At 41.9% G+C, this 19,284-nt stretch overlaps 1 protein-coding gene across 1 annotated transcript in view; it reads left to right on the forward strand.

The window, feature by feature from the left end:
• RPS6KA2 (ribosomal protein S6 kinase A2) overlaps positions 1-19,284 on the forward strand; it is a 104,218-nt gene that overhangs the window by 19,201 nt on the left and 65,733 nt on the right. The window contains exons 3-5 of the mRNA XM_086743461.1: positions 9,998-10,078; positions 10,932-11,011; positions 13,494-13,600. Coding sequence (XP_086599587.1) covers positions 9,998-10,078; positions 10,932-11,011; positions 13,494-13,600 — 268 coding nt within the window. The remainder of the gene's footprint in view (positions 1-9,997; positions 10,079-10,931; positions 11,012-13,493; positions 13,601-19,284) is intronic.

Below are 19,284 nucleotides of genomic sequence, written 5' to 3' on the forward strand. Positions count from 1 at the left end.
CTATCTGCAGAAACAGGGACTGTTGAGTGAAATCATAGAATCACAGAATGGTTTGGGTTGGAAGGGACCTTCAAAGGTCATCCAGTCCAACTCCCCTGCAAGGAGCAGGGACATCCCCGACTAGGTCAGGTTGCTCAGAGCCTCATCCAACCTGGCCTTGAATGTTTCCAGGGATGGGGCATCCACCACCTCTCTGGGCAACCTGTGCCAGTGTTCTACAACCCTCAGTGTAAAAAACTTTTTCCTAATATCCAATCTAAATCTACCTCCCTCTATTTTGAGACCATTAGCCCTAATCCTGTCACAACAGGCCCTACTGAAGGGTCTCTCGCCATCTTTCACTTGAAAAAACATTGGTAGTAAGCATTTCAGCAGAATGCTCTGGTTTGGTTGTATATATTTTAAAAAATTATTTTATAGTTGTATGTTATAATTAGTGTTTAAGAAATAATAAATCAAAAATAAACTAAACTCCTTAACAAAACCGTACTTTGGTAGACGCAAAACAATTTTTCACAATTCAATTTTGGCAAAACTTGCTGAATTTAGACTTTTTGTTCCAATTCAGAGCAAAAGCCACAGCAAAAACATCTTTGAAAATGTCCAAAATTACAAGTTTTAAGCAAACATTTACCAGGATTAGTTCAGTCTGTGAGCAAAACTGCCCTGGTGGCAAATGACAGCATCCCAGTACGTACATTCTCCTCAGAGGATAATACCACATTTCTGCTCCTTCCAGGAATTCTCACTTAATATTGTATAAAAGATTGTTGGTCTTGTCAATAAACATCCCAACTGGACCAGGCAAAAGGTTGTATACTGTGCTATTAGACAAAATAATAGAGGCTCATATAACAAAATAGAGGGGATTCGGGTGGGCTTTAAACCGCTCTCATGCAGAGGCACTTTGCCCTCGGTGTCCCGAGCATCACCCTCACCCCCTTCCACCTCTGCCAGACTCTGCAAGTGAATTCATAGCTGCTCAAAGATCCTAAAGTAGAAGAAACTTCTCTTTCAGTATAACAGGCTATTTAGGCCTAGAGAGACTAAATAAGGGAAAAAAAAATTCTGTAGAAGGCTGGCGTAAGAGGGAATAATGTCTTTGCGTTTTCAGCACTGAGACAGTGGTCGCTCCCAATACCTTTCGATAGTAAAAGCTGTATTTTTGCCTTTGATGATACGCTGCAGAATGTATTTGTGGTGAATACCAAAGCACAGACAGTTTTCACACTTCCACAGTAAAGTAATCTGCAAACTTTATTCAGCACTGCCTATAAAATCCACAAAGCAGGTGTGTTTTACTAGAGCAAAGACTAGCAACAATTGAGTAAACCACACTGGGCTTCAAGCTTAAAAGGCAAGCGGTGAGACTCATTACCCTGAGAAACCCAGCAGCTCCTGGACATCTGGATCATGTCCACCTCAAGCAGGACAAGAGAAAAACAATTTCTTCATTGCTTCTGTTGACTTAGCAACATCACAATAGCAAAGACAAGGCGAACGCTCCTTTGGTACTGGAATGACCCCCAGGTATGGAACGTGAGGCTCTGTGCTGCCTCTCCCATCCCAGCTGCATGCCAGGTAGCCAGCGCTGCAGCGGGGCAGAAGCTGCAAGGGAATTAGAGTCTGACAGGGGAGAAGAGAGAAGTTTGATGGAGAAAATTCATCCCTCTTTGGACTGTATTTAACAGTAGGGCTGAGGACTATATGCACTAGTATATCTTTTCTCTGTTGGACTCCTGTGGGTTGGAACTAAATTATAAATATCGATTTTGTGATAGGAGAAAGGGCCAACTGTCTCATAAGCATTTTAAGCAACTTTTCTTTATTGCAAAGCTATATATTGCAAAACAGCCACCAGTTTCTCCCTTCAGGTCATTATAATTTCCAGAGCTACTGATGAGTGGTGGGACCTCTGAATTCTAAGGCCAGCCCTCTTATTTGTTTGTCATTTTGAAATTATGGCCATTCCTAGAGCATAGGTAATTATTGCCTGTCAGTAAGAATTAATATTGAAATTGTTGCTATTGACTGCAATAGTAATAATAATGATTATACATCTGTTCAACTGAAGCAAATATAATAAAAATAGGAGTATGTTACAGTAGAATTCAAGAAACAAATATATCACTTCATAGATCATTTGACAGGATATCTCATTCACTAAGGTAAATACATTTCAATAAAACATGCTTTGCATCAGAAAAAAAAAAAAGATCCAAATACAGCTACTCAGAGGTGTTGAAGGCTTTCCGTTTTGCGAAAGTTGTGGACAGATGCATTTCCAGCTGTAGGTTTTGGCATTTTGGAGGAAGTTCCATGCAAGCAAATGGCAGCTTTCTCTGCTCTTCACTGAGCCATTTTTTCAGTTTGTTTTTAATGATGTTGGTTAGAACTGATTTATGTGGTTGTAAGGGTTGTAATTCTGACTTTGTTGCTGTTGTACATCACCATAGGATTTGGCTTATTGGATATCATTGCACATCTGCAGCTCACAGACCTCGCAGCGGGAATGGGTTCACCTGGGAGCTCTGCACGAGCACATCTGTGTATATTCAGTTGGTCCAGCTCTATTTAAAAACACACAAAAATTGAAATTTCGCCTCTGCATAATGACATAAGGTTTATGTGATCATCCAGCTGGTCTGTCAGTCAGTGCTTCTCTAATGATGGGGTTGAACCCACCGGCTAATTTCAGCCAAAAATCTAAAACACACTTAAGCTCCTGCAATGTCTGTGAGATATTTTGGCCAGGGAGAGAGATCCAAGTTGGTGTCCCAGTAGGAAAATGGTGGGAGGTCACAGCTGCCAGAGGCTCCACTGGGCAGGAGGGAGCCCACCGAGCAGCACCCGCAGCCCACCAGGCTGCTCCTCGCTGGGCAAGGGCATCAGGAAAACGCCGGGAGAGCTCAGGTCACTGCTCTGAGGATTTGTTTTCAGCAGAATTAGTATGTTCTAGAAACCCATGTTTACTCCTGACAACTCCTATATGATTTTTTTTCTGTAGCATTAGACTTCATCCATCTGTCCTTTAATTCTCCTTGTTGGAAAATTGAGCAGAAGTACTGCAGAGAGATAGTGTGAGAGTTAATTAACTTTTCCAAACATTTTGAGAGAATAATGACTAGGTGATAAATAATATAAATGGAAGCTCAATATTAAAAGTTTAGGATTGATTTAGAGACATCTGTTTTTCCAAATGTCAACATTGAAGCATCCAAGCTACTTTAAAAAAAAAAAGAAAAACAAACAAACAAAGGAAAGTCTTTGATTTCTTTAAAGCCGAATGTGTTATTTGATGTAAAAGCGGGGAAAAAGGAGGGGAGGGGGAGATATAATGACCTCCTCCAGACCCTAGACTCCTAAAAACCAGCCTGCATTCGTATTGATTTTTCAAAGCACCCTTCTACAAAGGAGTGTTTTCTGCTCTGTGAATCTGTTTTTTCCTTTGCCGCAGCAGGCTGAGGCTGAGTGGTAAAGCTCTGGTTTTAATGGCTCTTTCCCCATCTCTAAAAGGCTCCATATTTGGGGCACTGAGGAGCTTTCTTGCAGAAAAATACCCTTCATGAAATTGTATGCATTTCAAAAGAAATGTGCATAAAATCCCTACATGACATTATCGGTCTACTTCTACATTCAGGTGTCAACAGAACACTTTGCTGTTCGCCTTTGTGTTCTAATAATGCTCCGCTGACAAGGTACAACATGAAAGGCTGCTCTTGAGAAGATTTGGGTGTAATACTGTGTGGAGCAGAAACACAGTCATGCAAATAGTATTTCCAAGCAAAGCCACTGAAGGCAGATCATGAACTTTTTTTTTTGGAAAGCCTGTGTTTCTCCATTTCTCTGGTAATTAGTCACTACACAAGTACTTTTTCTTCCAGACGTACACAGTGTGGATTTGAAATTAGAATCTAGCTCTCTGCTTTTGTCTACAATGGGCAGCATTAAAAGCAGACGGAAATAACAGAAATAGTACTGTAAAGGATGTTGCGTATAGTTTTATGAATATATTTTATTTTCTCTTGTTCACTGGCATGTTCCAGTGCTATATGGAGAATCTGAAATTGAGTTGCATGTATGCATGTCCTGAATCTGAGTTATATTTTGCCCTTGTGTAACTCAAGGCACGGTGCTGAGGTTTAGGGAAGTGAGGAGTGCAGTGGATGAAATTTAAATCCATCCTTTTATTCACAGATTTATTTCTCTTCTACTAGTATTTTTTGATTGTGATTTAATTAAGTTAACAGAGTTTCAGACTCTCCCTGTTCTTGCTTTGTTAGTTAATTAGTGCTCGGCTCCTGGCTGAGCAGCGACATTTCTTACCGAAAGGTCATTTTGAAAGGTAGGTACAGGCAAATCGTTTGTAATCAATAATGCTTTTTGCCAAACATCTCTGAGCAGGTTGTGAAACCTTTAACATTATTTGAATTTTTTTCTGTGTGTATCTTCCTGCAGGAACAGCTTTCTGTAAGGGGCAGTCGCTGGTGTCAGACACGCAGTGGGGTTTCTCTCTCTGGTGTTGCAGGTCAGGGCCTAAGCAGCACTTTGAGTAAAATTGTCAAAAAAGGCAAAAAGCCATAAGGACAAGTCACTGAGGCACCACAGCCATCATCTGACAACTCATTCCTAGTTCCAAAAAAAAAAAAAAAACTTTCAAATGCCGATTTCAGCCTGGTGACACCAAGAAGATTGCCTCCAAAATCAGTAGAGAGAGACTGGCCCACTGAGAGAGGCAACCAGAGCACCAGGTCCTGCCCTGAGCCGCCTCCAGGGGACTCTGGGGAGGGACCAGCCTCCTCCTGTGCCTCAAGGCAGCTAGCAGGTATTCACACTGGGACTAGCTTTACAAAAGAATCTAGGCACCTAACACCAACTTACAAAACATGAGAGTTGTCACTTTAGGGCTAGTGAAAAGTAGTAGAACTGTCTTCAGCTTTAGATGCCCTGCAGAGCTCACAAAATGTATCTCCACCTGCTTTTTAAAACAGGATTTAGACTAGAAGTCATTTAATTATTTCTGGAAGTGTATTGAGGCATCCAAGTTCTTTGCTTATGTTTGGGAGGCTGCGGCAGTGAGTCAGAGACGTTCACAGGGCATGAACATGCAAACAACTGTGGTCATGAGCAAAACAGAATTCTGCTGGATGTGCTAACATATACAGAAAATATTTCACCCATGAGACTCTGGCTCCCCGTGCTGTTGACCGACAGAGGTGAGAGCAACACCAAAGTTTGGCATCTGTGGAGGAAGTCAGAGTATATCACATGCATCTCCATTCCCTCTGCAGGGGCAGCCAAAGCCCGGCTCCCTGCACCGTTGCTGATCCCCAGAACAGGCAGGATGGAGGCAGGCATGCTCCTTTTCTCCATGCTGTTCTTCCTCATAGACTCCTCAAATCTCAACTCCTCTCTTTTAGTACTGACAGACCATACTGTGGTTCCTCCGTGGGTGAGTCAAAGATGGACTTCACTGCATTGAGGATTTTGCTGTTTATCAAGTCTTATTGGCAGCCCAGTGTCCTTAGCTAAGGCAGTCCATTAAGATGTCGTAATATGCGCTCCCTTGCTGGATCTTTCTTTACAAAACATTTTAAAGAGGAAAGCCATAAGTGGAAAATGGTATCAGTCACGGGAGCGCTAACAGAAAGTGTCCACGCCCTGACAGCATCCAGCTGGCACCAAGGGAAGCGTGCTGTGGGACACATGCAGGGCACCAGGGGGTTTTCAGCCCAGGAAGGAGGGCAGAAGGAAAAGCTATTTTCTTTTTATTTGACGTTTGAAAATGGAATTAATACCAATTTTAATTTGTTAACCTGTACAAGGCTGTAGGTAAAACTCTTATGCTTTGTAACACCCAATCTCTATGCAAAAACCAAAACTGCGCTGCAGGTTAAATTGAAAATTACTTCTCTTGGAGTAGAAACATCAGCTTTAACTCCAGGTAAGTCTGAAGAGAGAGAAAAGACCAGCAAAGTATTACATAGCAATTTAGAAGATAGCTTCAGGATAATTTTCTTCTAGTAGAACTAAGAATTATTTTGGGCAGCAGTGAGAAGGGTACTATTAAATAAAAATGTCTGGAAGTTATTCCTGGGCCAGAGAGGTCCCAGAAGGAATACTCTGTCTCCACTGAAACCTGTGGCTGAACGGTGTTTAACTTCACACAGCTCTGACTTCAGCTCATCTATCCAGTTGCTAGATATATGACAAGTTACTTTCCCCTTATGGTGAATTAGCTATAAATTTTAATCAGTATTACAGTGAATAAATTAGTATCTCTTCTATAAACTCCCCCTTTACAGCTCCTGTAGACCATAGTTTCACTAATTAAAGTTCTTATTGTGTTGGCTCGACATCCTGCTGAAGTGGTACAGTGTCACTGCATCTACATCAAGGGATGTCCCTAGATCATCACTACCTGACAGTGTACATAGCTCAGGTTGCACTGACTCTTAGTTTTTAAGTGAGACAGAGACAAGAAGTTCATCAGCTGAAATTTAATTTATATTTCCATATTTAAATCTTGACCAAAGTTGATACCATCACAGCTTCAGGGAGGGAAGCAAGATTACAGTTTTATTTTCTTATTCAGAAAATATACAGCTTGTCTGTTATTGAGAAGGAACTTTTTTCTCTCCTTGGAAGATGTGCTGAATATACTTTTCCTCTTTCCCTTCTGCACTTTACAGTTATTAAAATTAAAACATCCCAAGAAGTAAAAATTTATACCTTAAATAAAACCCTCTCCTTAAACATTCAGAGTTAAATAAAGTAAGCAGTAACATCCTCCTCTTTGACAATCAGAGCTAGACAGGAGTGGATGAGCTCTATTTATTTGCATGTATCCTCAGCTGCCTCCACTTCTCTTTCATACTGCATTAATACCTGGAAACAGGAACTGTTTTTATTTCAGGGTAGCAGGTGCTTCCTCTGCTGTTACAGGCTTCACCAGTCTGGTCTCTTCTGTCTCATGACGCCAGGGATTATTTCAGCGATATCTAATTTGTCCAAGATCATGCAAACAATCTTCCTGACTTTATGCTCGTTGCTCCAGGTTATGTTTTCTGCTCAGCCCTGTGCTGAGCAGTGCTGAACTGAGCCACTCGGTCATCCTCCCTGAGCCTCCTGAGCTCCAGTGTTCTTGTTGTAGCTCTTTGATAAGACCATAAGAGAAAGGAATCCATAGAAACAGGTCTTTGTCAGAGATCCAGTCATTTTGGAAATGAATGGAGAAATTCATGGTGGTACATGTTCGCTAATTCCCAAACAAGACTAAGCAAAGGCACACAGGTTTGCTTGGTCACCTGCGTTAAAGTATCTTTAATGTTCAGGCCTCATCACCCCTGGCACTGCAGCAGCTCTTCAGACCCTGTCCATCTTTCCCCATGCTGCTGAAGGAGTATCTCCATAGCCAGGATCTAGCAGGCTGAATAAGCACCCAGAACTAATTCACATCATTCTTGAGCAAATTAATCTAATTATCTGACTGTCAGGATGTGAGAACTAGAAGGGAGACTTCCTCACTGGAGCAGACTGGGGCCACTGAACACTAGAAAAAATTCTCAGAAGTGCAGAAGAGAGATACTTTCCTACTCACCTTATCTAGAAGGTGACAGAGGAGTCAGATGGAGCCAGAGCCTCATGCTGTTGAAATGTTATGTTGAAGTGCCATCTCTTCTTAAAAGCTTTCATGATACGTATTGGACCCACATTGCCCCAGTCCCAAAAATACAAGAGGGAAGAAGAGCAAGGGAATTCCTATTTCCAGCTGTATCTGCAATAAGAGAAAATAAATCTTCCCTCCATCTGTGACAGAATTAATAAGAAACCACAAAGGAGAAGAGATTTAACTTTGCATATTTATTAAGTATCATGACAATGGATGTGCAGCATATGGTACAATAACTAAGTCTGACAGTGCTCCACAGTATGTAAGTTGGTGCAAGCAGGTAGGTATCTCTAGGGGGGCTACTTTGGAGCTTAAAATCAGGCAGGACCCAGGCATATGGAAGTAACCTTGTAAGAAAAATAAAATGGGAGAAAGCAAGTGGATTTGCCTTTCTAGAGAATACGATTAATATGTATTTTTGCGATAGGACTGATTAAAAATCTGGGCCTATATAGCTTCTGCCTTCAGAGCTTTTAAGTCAGGCAATATTTGAGCTGGAAGGTGGGGAGGGCAGGTCACCAACTCACATGCCAAGCTGTAATCCTGATTACAGGTTTCCGTTATCTTTTTCAGCAGCCCCTGCGAAGGTGGTGATTAGAGCAGCTTTGGAGGAGACTGGGTTCAGAGTGGTTACAGGGTGATGACTCCGGAGAATGAGGCTGTCTTCTGTGGTGACATAGCCTTTTCTTCAGTGTTGCTGTGCCTGCTGTGTACATGTGGGGAGGAGGGTGACACGGCACCCTGACAGGTCCACAGCCTGTTACCACCACCACAGCAAGCAAGGCACAGGGCGGGGGGCTTCAGCGAAGCACCCGGCCACACAGCTGTGCTTTTACCTGTCCAGAAGTTGAAATGATGGGGATGGGAGGGTGCGCTGCCTTTCTGCCAGCCTGTTTGTACGTCTCTGCAGTGCAAGCGCAGAGAGGCGCTTTGTTAGGCTATCTAACCAAGCCTGATGGGAAGCGTCCCATGTAAGAGAGCTCAGCAATGCCCACCTGTCCAATGAGGATTCCTGCCTGGCAGCATTGCTGATCTACAGCGTGAGAAATACTCTGCCTTCTTGTAGGTTAAGCATTTTATGAGTGTACAATGTGTGATTTTCACTCATGAGATAAGATCAAGATTTGGAGATTCCCTTTGTTTTGATTGTTGGCCAAAAGGCAGCTGAGGTTGAGCGAGCTAGTAAAGCATATGTTGCCATTGACCTAGGTAAAGCAGCAAAATAGCAAGAAATCCACTTGGATCCACTTGGATTTCAGATCAACTGGTTCTGTGCATCAATTTTTGACGTACAGCAACAGAATATGTGATTTCATTATGGTATGTTTATTGCTTGGGTGCTGAGAGTACTCAGCTTCTCAGCAGATCCACAACACATGCAGGCGATGACAGAATCTCACTGAGTTCTCAGGATTTACCACCTAAAATAGTCTCATAACATTCCTTGTAGATGCATTCAGCTGAAAAGCATATTGGCATTGTGTAACACAGAGAAAGAAGAAGATAATTTCAATGCTTTCATTGTGGATTTAGTAAAATTGTGATTGAAAAATGAACCTGTAAGATGAAAAGATGATAATGTTGGGACTGAATCCTCCTCAATGTCTGAATATTCTGCAAAATATGCTTGCTATGAAGTCTTCAGCATCAATTTTGATTAGTTTGAACCTCACCTCTGTAACTATTTTGTCTCTTACTCTCTACTCGTCTCAACCACACAAAAAAAAAGTGTTTTTCTTGCTGCTATCACAGAATAATTTATCTCTACACATAAAAATAGTTTTTTACTATATTTAATCAGTCTTTTTTTCTTTATTACTGATCACCTGGGTGGTTTATTGGAAGCTTAAAATATTTTATATAAATTACTTCCAGAGAGTGCTATTCAGTGATATCTCATAAATTCTGCTAGGATCAGCACAATCCAAAAAATTAATTTGCACAAAGCTAACCTGACAAGCTCTGGGACTGGTACGTTCTGTTTAATCTTAAATGAGATAGAGTTATTAATTTTATACAGTCTTAATTTTCACATTAACATTCTCTTCTGAAAACCATAATCGCCTTCTGTTGTTTGTAATATTGTAGGGCTTTTAGTTAGGGCAGTTCTCTCCAGAGGATCTCATCGCACCTTCCATTTTGCATAGACAAGACAGACAGAAGAAGGGGGTGCTAGAGAGTGGCATGATTTGCCAAAGGTTCCACCACAAGCCATCATCAGTGTGAGAAGTTGAATCTAAATTGCCTGAACCTCATTCCAGTACTGTATCCCATGACTGTGCTTCCTCTTAATATGTCGCTGTTCTTATTGTTCTTTCTTTATAGTTCGCGATCGGGTACGATCAAAAATGGAGAGAGATATTTTGGCAGAAGTGAATCATCCTTTCATAGTCAAGCTTCATTATGGTAACTATAATAAAATACAATTTATGTTTGTTCTTAAATTGGTTGGGGAACTGTAACTAGGTGTGTTATAATCTCATACAGATACCCCTTGCCTACTTATGACTCTGTCTCTACCAAAATCATAGAGGTTACTTGTGTGAAATTCTTCACTTATGCTAAAGGAGAATTTCAGTCTAAGTAGGTTTTAGCCATTCCTCCATCGAAATACATTTGTTATAAAGTCTAACCTGATAGATTGTGCTGGTGAGGTAGCTGGTGAGTATACATCTGTGCCAACCCCCTCACCTGCTGTCAGGTATCATTTAGAAAACCAGAAATCTAAACAAAATAGTGCTAAATAATCAGTGCTAAATGGTGCTAAAATGGTGCTAAATAATCAGCACCAGTTCAAATTTGTATATATGTGTATATGAATGTGATGTCTTGCTGGAGTTGCCTTCCGCCACCTCACCAGCTCCCTGAGGGGGCTCCTTGTTACTGTAAAAGGTCTTCTGAGGACCTTTTGGATAGCGTGGGCTCTTCTCTCCCACAAACCTGGGAGCTTCTCTCTATGTCTAGGCCGCAGTGACTCCTGGTACCTTGTGCAATGGAAAGCAATATTAATTCATAGGTGCTTAGCATGGAAAAGAATATATTAGTAATGCATTATTGTCTCTCGATTTATACCATTTTTTCCCATATTCTATGCTCGATTGCTTGGTTCTACACAGAAATTAATTTATTCTATTCACAAAGTGCTGAAGTGATAGAGAAGCTAATGGCATGAATGATACGCTGCTAGTCAACAAGATTAATTCTTTAGAGACTTTATCTTGATTCAAACTTCCAACATCTTCGTCCTTTTCTTATGCAGCATTTCAAACAGAGGGAAAGTTGTATCTAATACTAGATTTCCTGCGGGGAGGGGACCTTTTCACAAGACTCTCCAAAGAGGTAAGCTGATGGTTTGTAACTTTGGAAATGAAAGACTGTCCTAGATTTCCAGAACTCGGATGAAGTTGGTGAGAATGAAAAATGGCCTTGGGAATATATTCTGCTATATGTGTCTAATAGAGCTGTATCATCTTGCACCTTTAAGTGTATTCTTAGTAATTGCATTTGAATTATGCTATAGGTAAAGCAGCAGATAGCATGTAAGCATCGCAGTTGTAGAAAACTGCACCAGTAGTAAGCCATTCCCATAGCAAAATAGCCCTAGACTCATTGCTCACAAAATGTATCTTGGATGTGATAAGAAGCAGTTGGGGAAATCAACCCCCGATACATTTTTCCCTGGACACAGGCACAGAACTGCTGGAAAAACACTACTTCCAACAGTGGAAGGTGGTGGCCATAGATCAGAGGTCAACTCCTGCAGCAGGCAGCGGGTCATCAGCTAGTGAGCAGGGAAAGAGCCATCTCCTGCAGCAGCTTCTGGGAGCAGGTCGGAGGCCACGTGCCACTTTGGAGCTTGGAGGGTGGCTGTCACAGCCCTCACTGGCTCTTCTCCTGCCTACCTGGGGACAGCTGCTGCTTCTGTCACCTCCCTGGGCTCCCATCTGTTCCCCATCCTCCGCAGCTCCTACCCTGGGGAGATGCTGCTGCTGGAGAAAAAGGCAACCAGGCAATGCTCCAAAGCTGAGCTTAACTAATGCCCATAGGGAATGGTAGTGGCAGGTTTTGTACGTTCATTTAGCACTTGCCTGCATCTCCAAATGCCTTCTCAAGTCACCTGTCTGTGTTGTTGGAAGCAGTGCATCCTCCTGCATTTAGCCTCAGGACAGGAGGCTCCGGTGAGGCAGCCCTGCCACCCCCAGGAGCTGGTCTGCGCCCTGGCTCTCTCTGTCACCAACTTGACGTCCCCAGCCCTTGGTCTCTTTCCAGGCTGTGGGGACAGGGGTGCAGGAAACCACCTAACACATGATCTTTAAATATAAAATTGGGATGTTTCATATACCATCTTGAGGGGAAGCTCTGTTTGCTCCTCTTGGTTTGGGGAGTTACTGATTGACTAAAAAAGCTGTAAAAACAGTACTTTTATTCAAAAGCTCCCTAGCTTTTTTTTTCCCATCCAGTTCCTGGTTCAGTGACATGCTGCAGGCTGCTCTGTGTGGCCCAGCTTGGGAGGTTTCAAGGCTTGTTTGCTAATATGAGAAAGCATTAGCAACAGATTAATTACACTGCTGAGTAATTATACTCATATAAATACTTAGTATGTGGTAGCAGTTATTTTTAATATGAGGAAAAAGATTAAAGAAAATAAAAATACCCTTCTGCTGTTTGTTGTGGAGTCAGGCTTTGTTAGCAAGGCAACATGCTGACTGAGCAAGGGCTTGTCCCATTTCATGACAGAAGAGAGAAAAAGTGGTTCTTGCCTCAGAGGACATTCTGCACAATGAGGGAACTCAAAAGTGAAAGATAACATCTCCGATTTTGTACTTCTTTAAAACTTCACATTTTCCCCAAAGCTTTTCCAATGCAATCTGCTGGCTTCTCTGCTTTACACTGTCAAGAATGAGTCCTCTTAACTTGGCAGTCCTTTCACGTACTTCTGTTTTCAGTGTTTGCAGCTCATCTCATCTACCTATACTTGCAACTGTTTAGTGGCAAGGTATCACAAGGGAAGATGTGATGGGAAAACTTGTACTGCTTGCAATTTGTTGACTGTGGACTTGGTCCAACCATATTGATTTCAGTGGACTTTCAGTCAGATCCCATATACCACAGCACGCATGCATGCAAAGCTTGTCTCTTGCTCTGTCTTTCTGAGACATCTGACTTTAACTAGGTATATCTTTAAAGGTTAGATTCTCTCTGATTCTATTGATTTAATCTCTTGCCTACATTATTTATTTTAAATCTTAGAAATAGTTTAAATTTATTTTGATAATTAATTATTTTTTGTGTGTTTAGACTAACTACATTTTAGTCAGAATTTTTGCTTGTGTATCTTTTTTTTCTTTCTAGCCTTTGCAGCGATATTCTTAATTAAATTATATGACATCTGTTCTCCGAATCATCTCTTTTGTTCTTATCCCTCTGCAGCTTCTCAGAGCACTCAAGTACAGTGGCTGCCCCTTTCCAAGAGCAGAGACTTAGTTTTAAAAATAAGCTCAGCAACTTCTACTGTAGATATTTACATTTGCATATGACATATACATTTGTATTCAGCTGACTTATTTCACTTCTGTCATGTATAGTATTTACACTTGTGTATCCAATATCTGAGCAACCTGATCTAGTTGAAGACGTCCCTATAAGTAGAATCTGGTAAGAGTTGTTAATGTGAACTCAGACAAATTATGGAAAATTGAACCTGATATGTTCGTCCTTCAAGCATTCCCAAGTTAGACAATCTCCTCCCCATGTCTGTTTAACACAAGCCAGCCCACCACTGTCCAATAAATAGATATGTTCTTCTCTTCTTTCTCTCTAGGTGATGTTTACAGAAGAGGATGTCAAGTTCTACTTAGCTGAGCTGGCCTTGGCATTAGACCACCTCCATGGTCTTGGAATTATTTACAGGGATCTAAAACCAGAAAAGTAAGTTAATAAGAAAGAGCAAATGGAAAGATAAATATATGAGCTTTTAGGTTGCTTCTGCTTCTTGTCATGCTAGTAAGTCAAAATGTGCCAGAGGCTCTGCCTTCTTTCTTGTATGTGACACTCTACATGAGACCCTCACCATCAGCAGTAGGGTCTTCTTGTCATATCATTTTAGTATGAGGCCAAATATTTGACTGTGCTCCACTATGATGGGAGCTCTGTGTACCTGCCCTTCGGTTTACTTGGATGATCTCAGTGCAGGATTCAGGTCTCTGTGCCTTTGACAGTAGCACTGTTCTCCATTTGCATCATTTAGTCTGACCTTCGCCTTGATGTGGCATAAACCATGCAGAGCAACTCCAGCTCATATGGAATATGTCATGGCATCGTTCAGTTTTACTGTGGACATTGCTTAAGGCAAATTAGCATCTCTGAAAACGAGTGTGCATATTAGCTCACAAGAGACATGATAATCAGGATTTTAAAAACACTTCTATTAATGACCAAAATATTTTCTGAATAATTATTCTCATTTATATTTGCAGCTATTTTCTATTCTGAATGTTGTGTTATGGAGCATTTTCCTTTCTCTTTTCCTTTGAAGTACATCAGTAGACTAAATGACACCCTCAGTTCTATCACTGAGAGTGACATGATATTGTTTTTATTACATGCCACTTGGCTGGTGCTTTGCATCCATCTTCTGGGCCAGCTTCAATAAAACAAGCTGCAACATTTCAAAGTTTCCAGCCTTTTTAATGTAATGGTTGCCATCATTTAAAAAAGGTGACCACTGAGGTCAGTCTGTTTGATTACATTTCCAAAGTATGTACATTGATTACATTTCCAAAGTATAACAGCAGAGCAGCCTTTTCCTTCTGTGATATGAAATTCAAAAATATGCTGGCCTTTCTTTAAAATGGAGTGCTGTTGCTTTCACACTTAAAAGACCAAAAGTGATGGAAGGTGGACTTTGTAGGTGAGAAGTTGAAGGGGAGGCAACTATTTATCTACAATACAGTACTATGTGATTTAAACTTTAAATTCCATTTTATGTTTTGGTTACAAAAATAATACTAGTAGTACTCTATGAATTCATACAGATGTATGTAACAAGAGCTCTCAGCCCTTTGAGCTAAAGGCTGTTTCGCAGGTGACTGAAATTTTCAGTCTTGCCTGCTTGTGCAGCCAAAACTGAAAACCAGAGTCTTTGGCAAATATAGGAAGTCATACTCCAAATTAAACATCTGGAAGGAGAAAGGTACCAGTTTGTTACTGATATGAAATGGAGGTACACCGTGGTCACACCATTGCTGCCACTGCCACATGCTGTTGCGTTGTCTGCCAGCAGCTCTTCAGTTTCAACTTCCTTCTGAATCACTATGTTATTCATTTAGCATCAGCAAGCATATACATAAGAGAATAATTCCAATTATAGGTTTTCAGTTTTAAGCTTTGTTACTAGTGAATGTTAGTATGAATCATACACTACTTTTCTTTCTAGTGTTAGGTGAAGCTATTTTTCAAGCTAAGACATGATATACGAAGCTGCTATTAGAAGGTATCCAAACACGACCCTGTATATTCAAATATAAGTCACGGTGCTGTTACATTTATAGGCACATACCATAATTTTTTGCTTTAGGAGAAGTTAGAAACCAAGGAGAAAATTAAGTGCATGTCAAAACTATTCACTGTGTTTGAGATACTGAGAGCTTGATTTTTCAGAGTTCTCAGCATTCTGTGTCACCTTGTGTTTCAAAGCACGTGTCTCACTGACTTCTGTTGCAAGTGGGAGCGCTTAAAATTTCTGCAGACCAAACTACCGTGTCTCAAATCACGGATCAGTGAACTGAGAAATCAGAGCTCACCTGAGAAAGGAAGGTGTCACCGATTTGCCATTGTCACATAGAAACATGTCAAAAAGACAGAGATGGAACCCAGTTCTCTGTGCATTTGGATCTGTCCTGAGGCCAGCCAGCCAGCCCCTTCACTGTACTACTCTGCTACAATCCCCAGGCATTATCTTTCTGCCAACTGAGACAAGAGTTCTCTGGAAGAAAACAAAAAATATCATCATGTAACTAAAGACCTTTATGCAGTGAGATCTCTGGGTAAAGTTAAGGTTGCAGCCCTCATTCTGGTATTTCCTAACTTTTCAATGTATAGTTTATGGTCTTTGATGTATAGTTAAATAGATACCAGTGATACAGTTGAATCTGGATACAACTACTTTACATAAAGGTAACTATTGTTGTACAGGAAAGGGAACTCCCATTTTTAAAAAGGGGAACAAGGAGGACCCGGGCAACTACAGGCCGGTCAGCCTCACCTCTGTGCCTGGCAAGGTCATGGAGCAGATTCTCCTGGAAACCATGCTAAGGCGCATGGAGAGCAAGGAGGTGGTTGGTGACAGCCAACATGGCTTCACCAAGGGCAGATCATGCCTGACCAATTTGGTGGCCTTCTATGACGGGGTGACAGCATCGGTGGACAAGGGACGAGCAATGGATATCATCTACCTGGACTTGTGCAAAGCTTTTGACACAGTCCCGCACGACATCCTTCTCTCTAAACTTGAGAGGCATGGGTTTGATGGACGGACCACTCGGTGGATAAGGAGTTGGCTGGATGGCTCCACTCAGAGAGTGGTGGTCAACAGCTCAGTGTCCAAGTGGACACCGGTCACGAGTGGCGTCCCTCAGGGGTCCGTGCTGGGCCCGGCCCTGTTCAACATCTTTGTCGGTGACATGGACAGTGGGATAGAGTGCACCCTCAGCAAATTCACCGATGACACCAAGCTGTGTGGTGCCGTCGACACGCTGGAAGGGAGGGATACCATCCAGAGGGACCTTGACAGGCTGGAGAGGTGGGCCCGTGCCAACCTCATGAAGTTCAACCAGGCCAAGTGCAAGGTCCTGCACCTGGGTCATGGCAATCCCAGGCACAAATACAGGCTGAGCGAAGAATGGATCGAGAGCAGCCCTGAGGAGAAGGACTTGGGAGTGCTGGTGGACGAGAAGCTCAACATGAGCAGGCAATGCGCCCTTGCGGCGCAGAAGGCCAACAACATCCTGGGCTGCATCAAGAGGAGCGTGGCCAGCAGGTCGAGGGAGGTGATTCTCCCCCTCAACTCTGCCTTGGTGAGACTCCACCTGGAGTACTGTGTCCAGTTCTGGACATAAGAAGGACATGGACCAGTTGGAGAAGGTCCAGAGGAGGGCCACAAAGATGATAAAAGGGCTGGAGCACCTTTCCTATGAGGACAGGCTGAGAGAGTTGGGGCTGTTCAGCCTGGAGAAGAGGAGGCTCCAGGGAGACCTGATAGCGGTCTTCCAGTACCTCAAGGGAGCCTACAAGAAAGATGGGGAGAGGTTGTTCAGCAGGGCCTGTTGTGATAGGATGAGGGGTAATGGTTTTAAAATAGAGGGAGGTAGATTTAGATTGGATATTAGGAAAAAAATTTTTACAATGCGAGTTGTAGGACACTGGAACAGGTTGCCCAGAGAGGTGGTGGATGCCCCATCCCTGGAAACATTCAAGGCCAGGCTGGATGAGGCTCAGAGCAACCTGATCTAGTTGGGGATGTCCCTGCTCCTTGCAGGGAGGTTGGACTAGATGACCTTTGAAGGTCCCTTCCAACCCCAACCATTCTATGATTCTGTGATTCTGTGAATGACCCAGACTGGTATAACTGAAGTTCATACCTGGGGATAAATCAAAGTACTTGTTTGACTGAAAACCATATCCTTTAAAAATAGATTTGTAAGTGCAAAGTCTATGTGTATCCATGCCTAGGACAGCAGAATGTGACAGCCTATGATTTCACTGAAACTTTAAGTTTAGAGTAAAAAAAAAAAGTTATAGCAGAAAAAAAATACTCATTCTGAAGGGAAAAAGTGCTATATTTTAAAGTTACATCTGGTAAGGGATAGTTCTCTAAATAAGACAATAAAAGAAAATTAGGACCATCCCAGAGTGTTCTCATCCTCCCCTTGCCTCTGGACAGGGTCAAATATATCAAGGCCATTACAGATGTGTTGCTAACCTAGTCTTAAAACAGCTAGTCGGAAACTCCATGGACTCCACAGGAGGCCTCTTGGCAGTGCTCCACCAATTGTACATCTAGAAAGTTGCTCCTAGTAGCTCTTTTGAAATTTCTTTCCTGTAGTTGCAGGCCATTGCTCTTTGGCCTGTCCTCCTAGACCCCGCCAACCTGCTCGTTCTGCTCTCAGCAGCAGCCTTGGGGGACTGCGAAGCACATCCATGGCCTCAGACCCTCTTCTGTACCCTAAACAATCCAACTACCAAGCTCTTCTTCACCAGTCAGTCTTTCTAGGCATTCAGTCACTCTCATTCATCCCCTTAGATTTCTCTTGATCTGTATCTCCTTTGAAGTGCAACGTGCAGAATACCAGCCACATCTTCAGGAGAAGCATTACCAGTCTGATTGGAGCACAAGGTTTACTCTCTCAGATTTGCAGAACTGGAGATAAATTAATTAGCTTGTAATTTCCTAATTTTCTCACTCCTCCTTTGTTAAAAGATAGGCACTGCATTTGACTTTTCATTGTTCAGTGTTTTTGCTGTCCTCCAGAAGCTCCCAAAAGTAGCTGCTAATAGGTTTGAGATTGCTTCAGTCAGCTCTGTAAGTATCCTAAGATGAACTTCATCAGAATTGTTTATGTCAAAGAAGACTTGTTAGAAAAGAGTGCTGTTCAGACCACTTGAAAGAACGCTCAGTACATTAAAATTTAAGGTTCAACGTTTTTTTAAGATTCCCTGAGCAAAAATCCATATTAACAATTCAAAGCTATGAATTAATTTTAAGTGCTACCAGAATACATACTCTGGGAGCTGTTAGCTGTACTTCAGAAAGGCAAGCAATTGAGTTTTCTGGTTAAAGTCTTGTTTAGAACAAGCCGATGCTTCTTCCCTTAAATTGTTACATCTAAATTCTTCTCCTTGAGTTGTCTTGGTGGTTTCAGTGTCATCCCTTGTGGAACAAGCTGCTGTTCAATCACATGGAAACTGGTGGAGTTACTTACATGATGAGGCATGTTTCTGTTTAAGAACTGCAGGATCAAGCTATTAAATATGGTAAATATACTGAAATAGAAAAATGGGAACTTACTATAAAGTAGTATATAATGTATACATTATTTCTTATGCTGTGGTTTAAGGGTAAGTGACTTAGAAGTAACTCTGCCTTTTGAAAACACACGGACTTTTTTTTTGTTTATTTTTGCACTTTCTATCTCCAGGTACCCAGATGCACCTTGATACAGTTCTGTCATAGGGACTTTGACAAGAAGTGGTTTATGCTGTAATGCCCTCGGCTGTCTGTACAAGGGACAGCTCATACAACTGCTCATATACCAAATCCTGAATTGTTGAACTGTATTTAAAAAACCCCAAACCACTGTTCCTTAATGCAGCATGTTGTAAACCGTGGCAATTCGTTCATGAATGTAGCTTCTCTGAGAAACAGTAAAGGACAGAGGCTTTTGGTGGAAAATTACCATCATCTTCCATCAAAGTAAGCAGTCAATGAAGCTACAGCAGAGATGAGTTTGGTGTAAGACTGTTCAGCAGGGTGAGATAGTATGGAGTCATGCAAACACTGAAATGCCACAAAAGGTGGACAGTTATTGAGAATCTTCATCTCTTTAGGAGATATT

The sequence above is a fragment of the Chlamydotis macqueenii genome, chromosome 3 (genome assembly GCF_036417535.1).
Source record: "Chlamydotis macqueenii isolate bChlMac1 chromosome 3, bChlMac1.mat, whole genome shotgun sequence".
Taxonomy (NCBI): Eukaryota; Metazoa; Chordata; class Aves; order Otidiformes; family Otididae; genus Chlamydotis; species Chlamydotis macqueenii.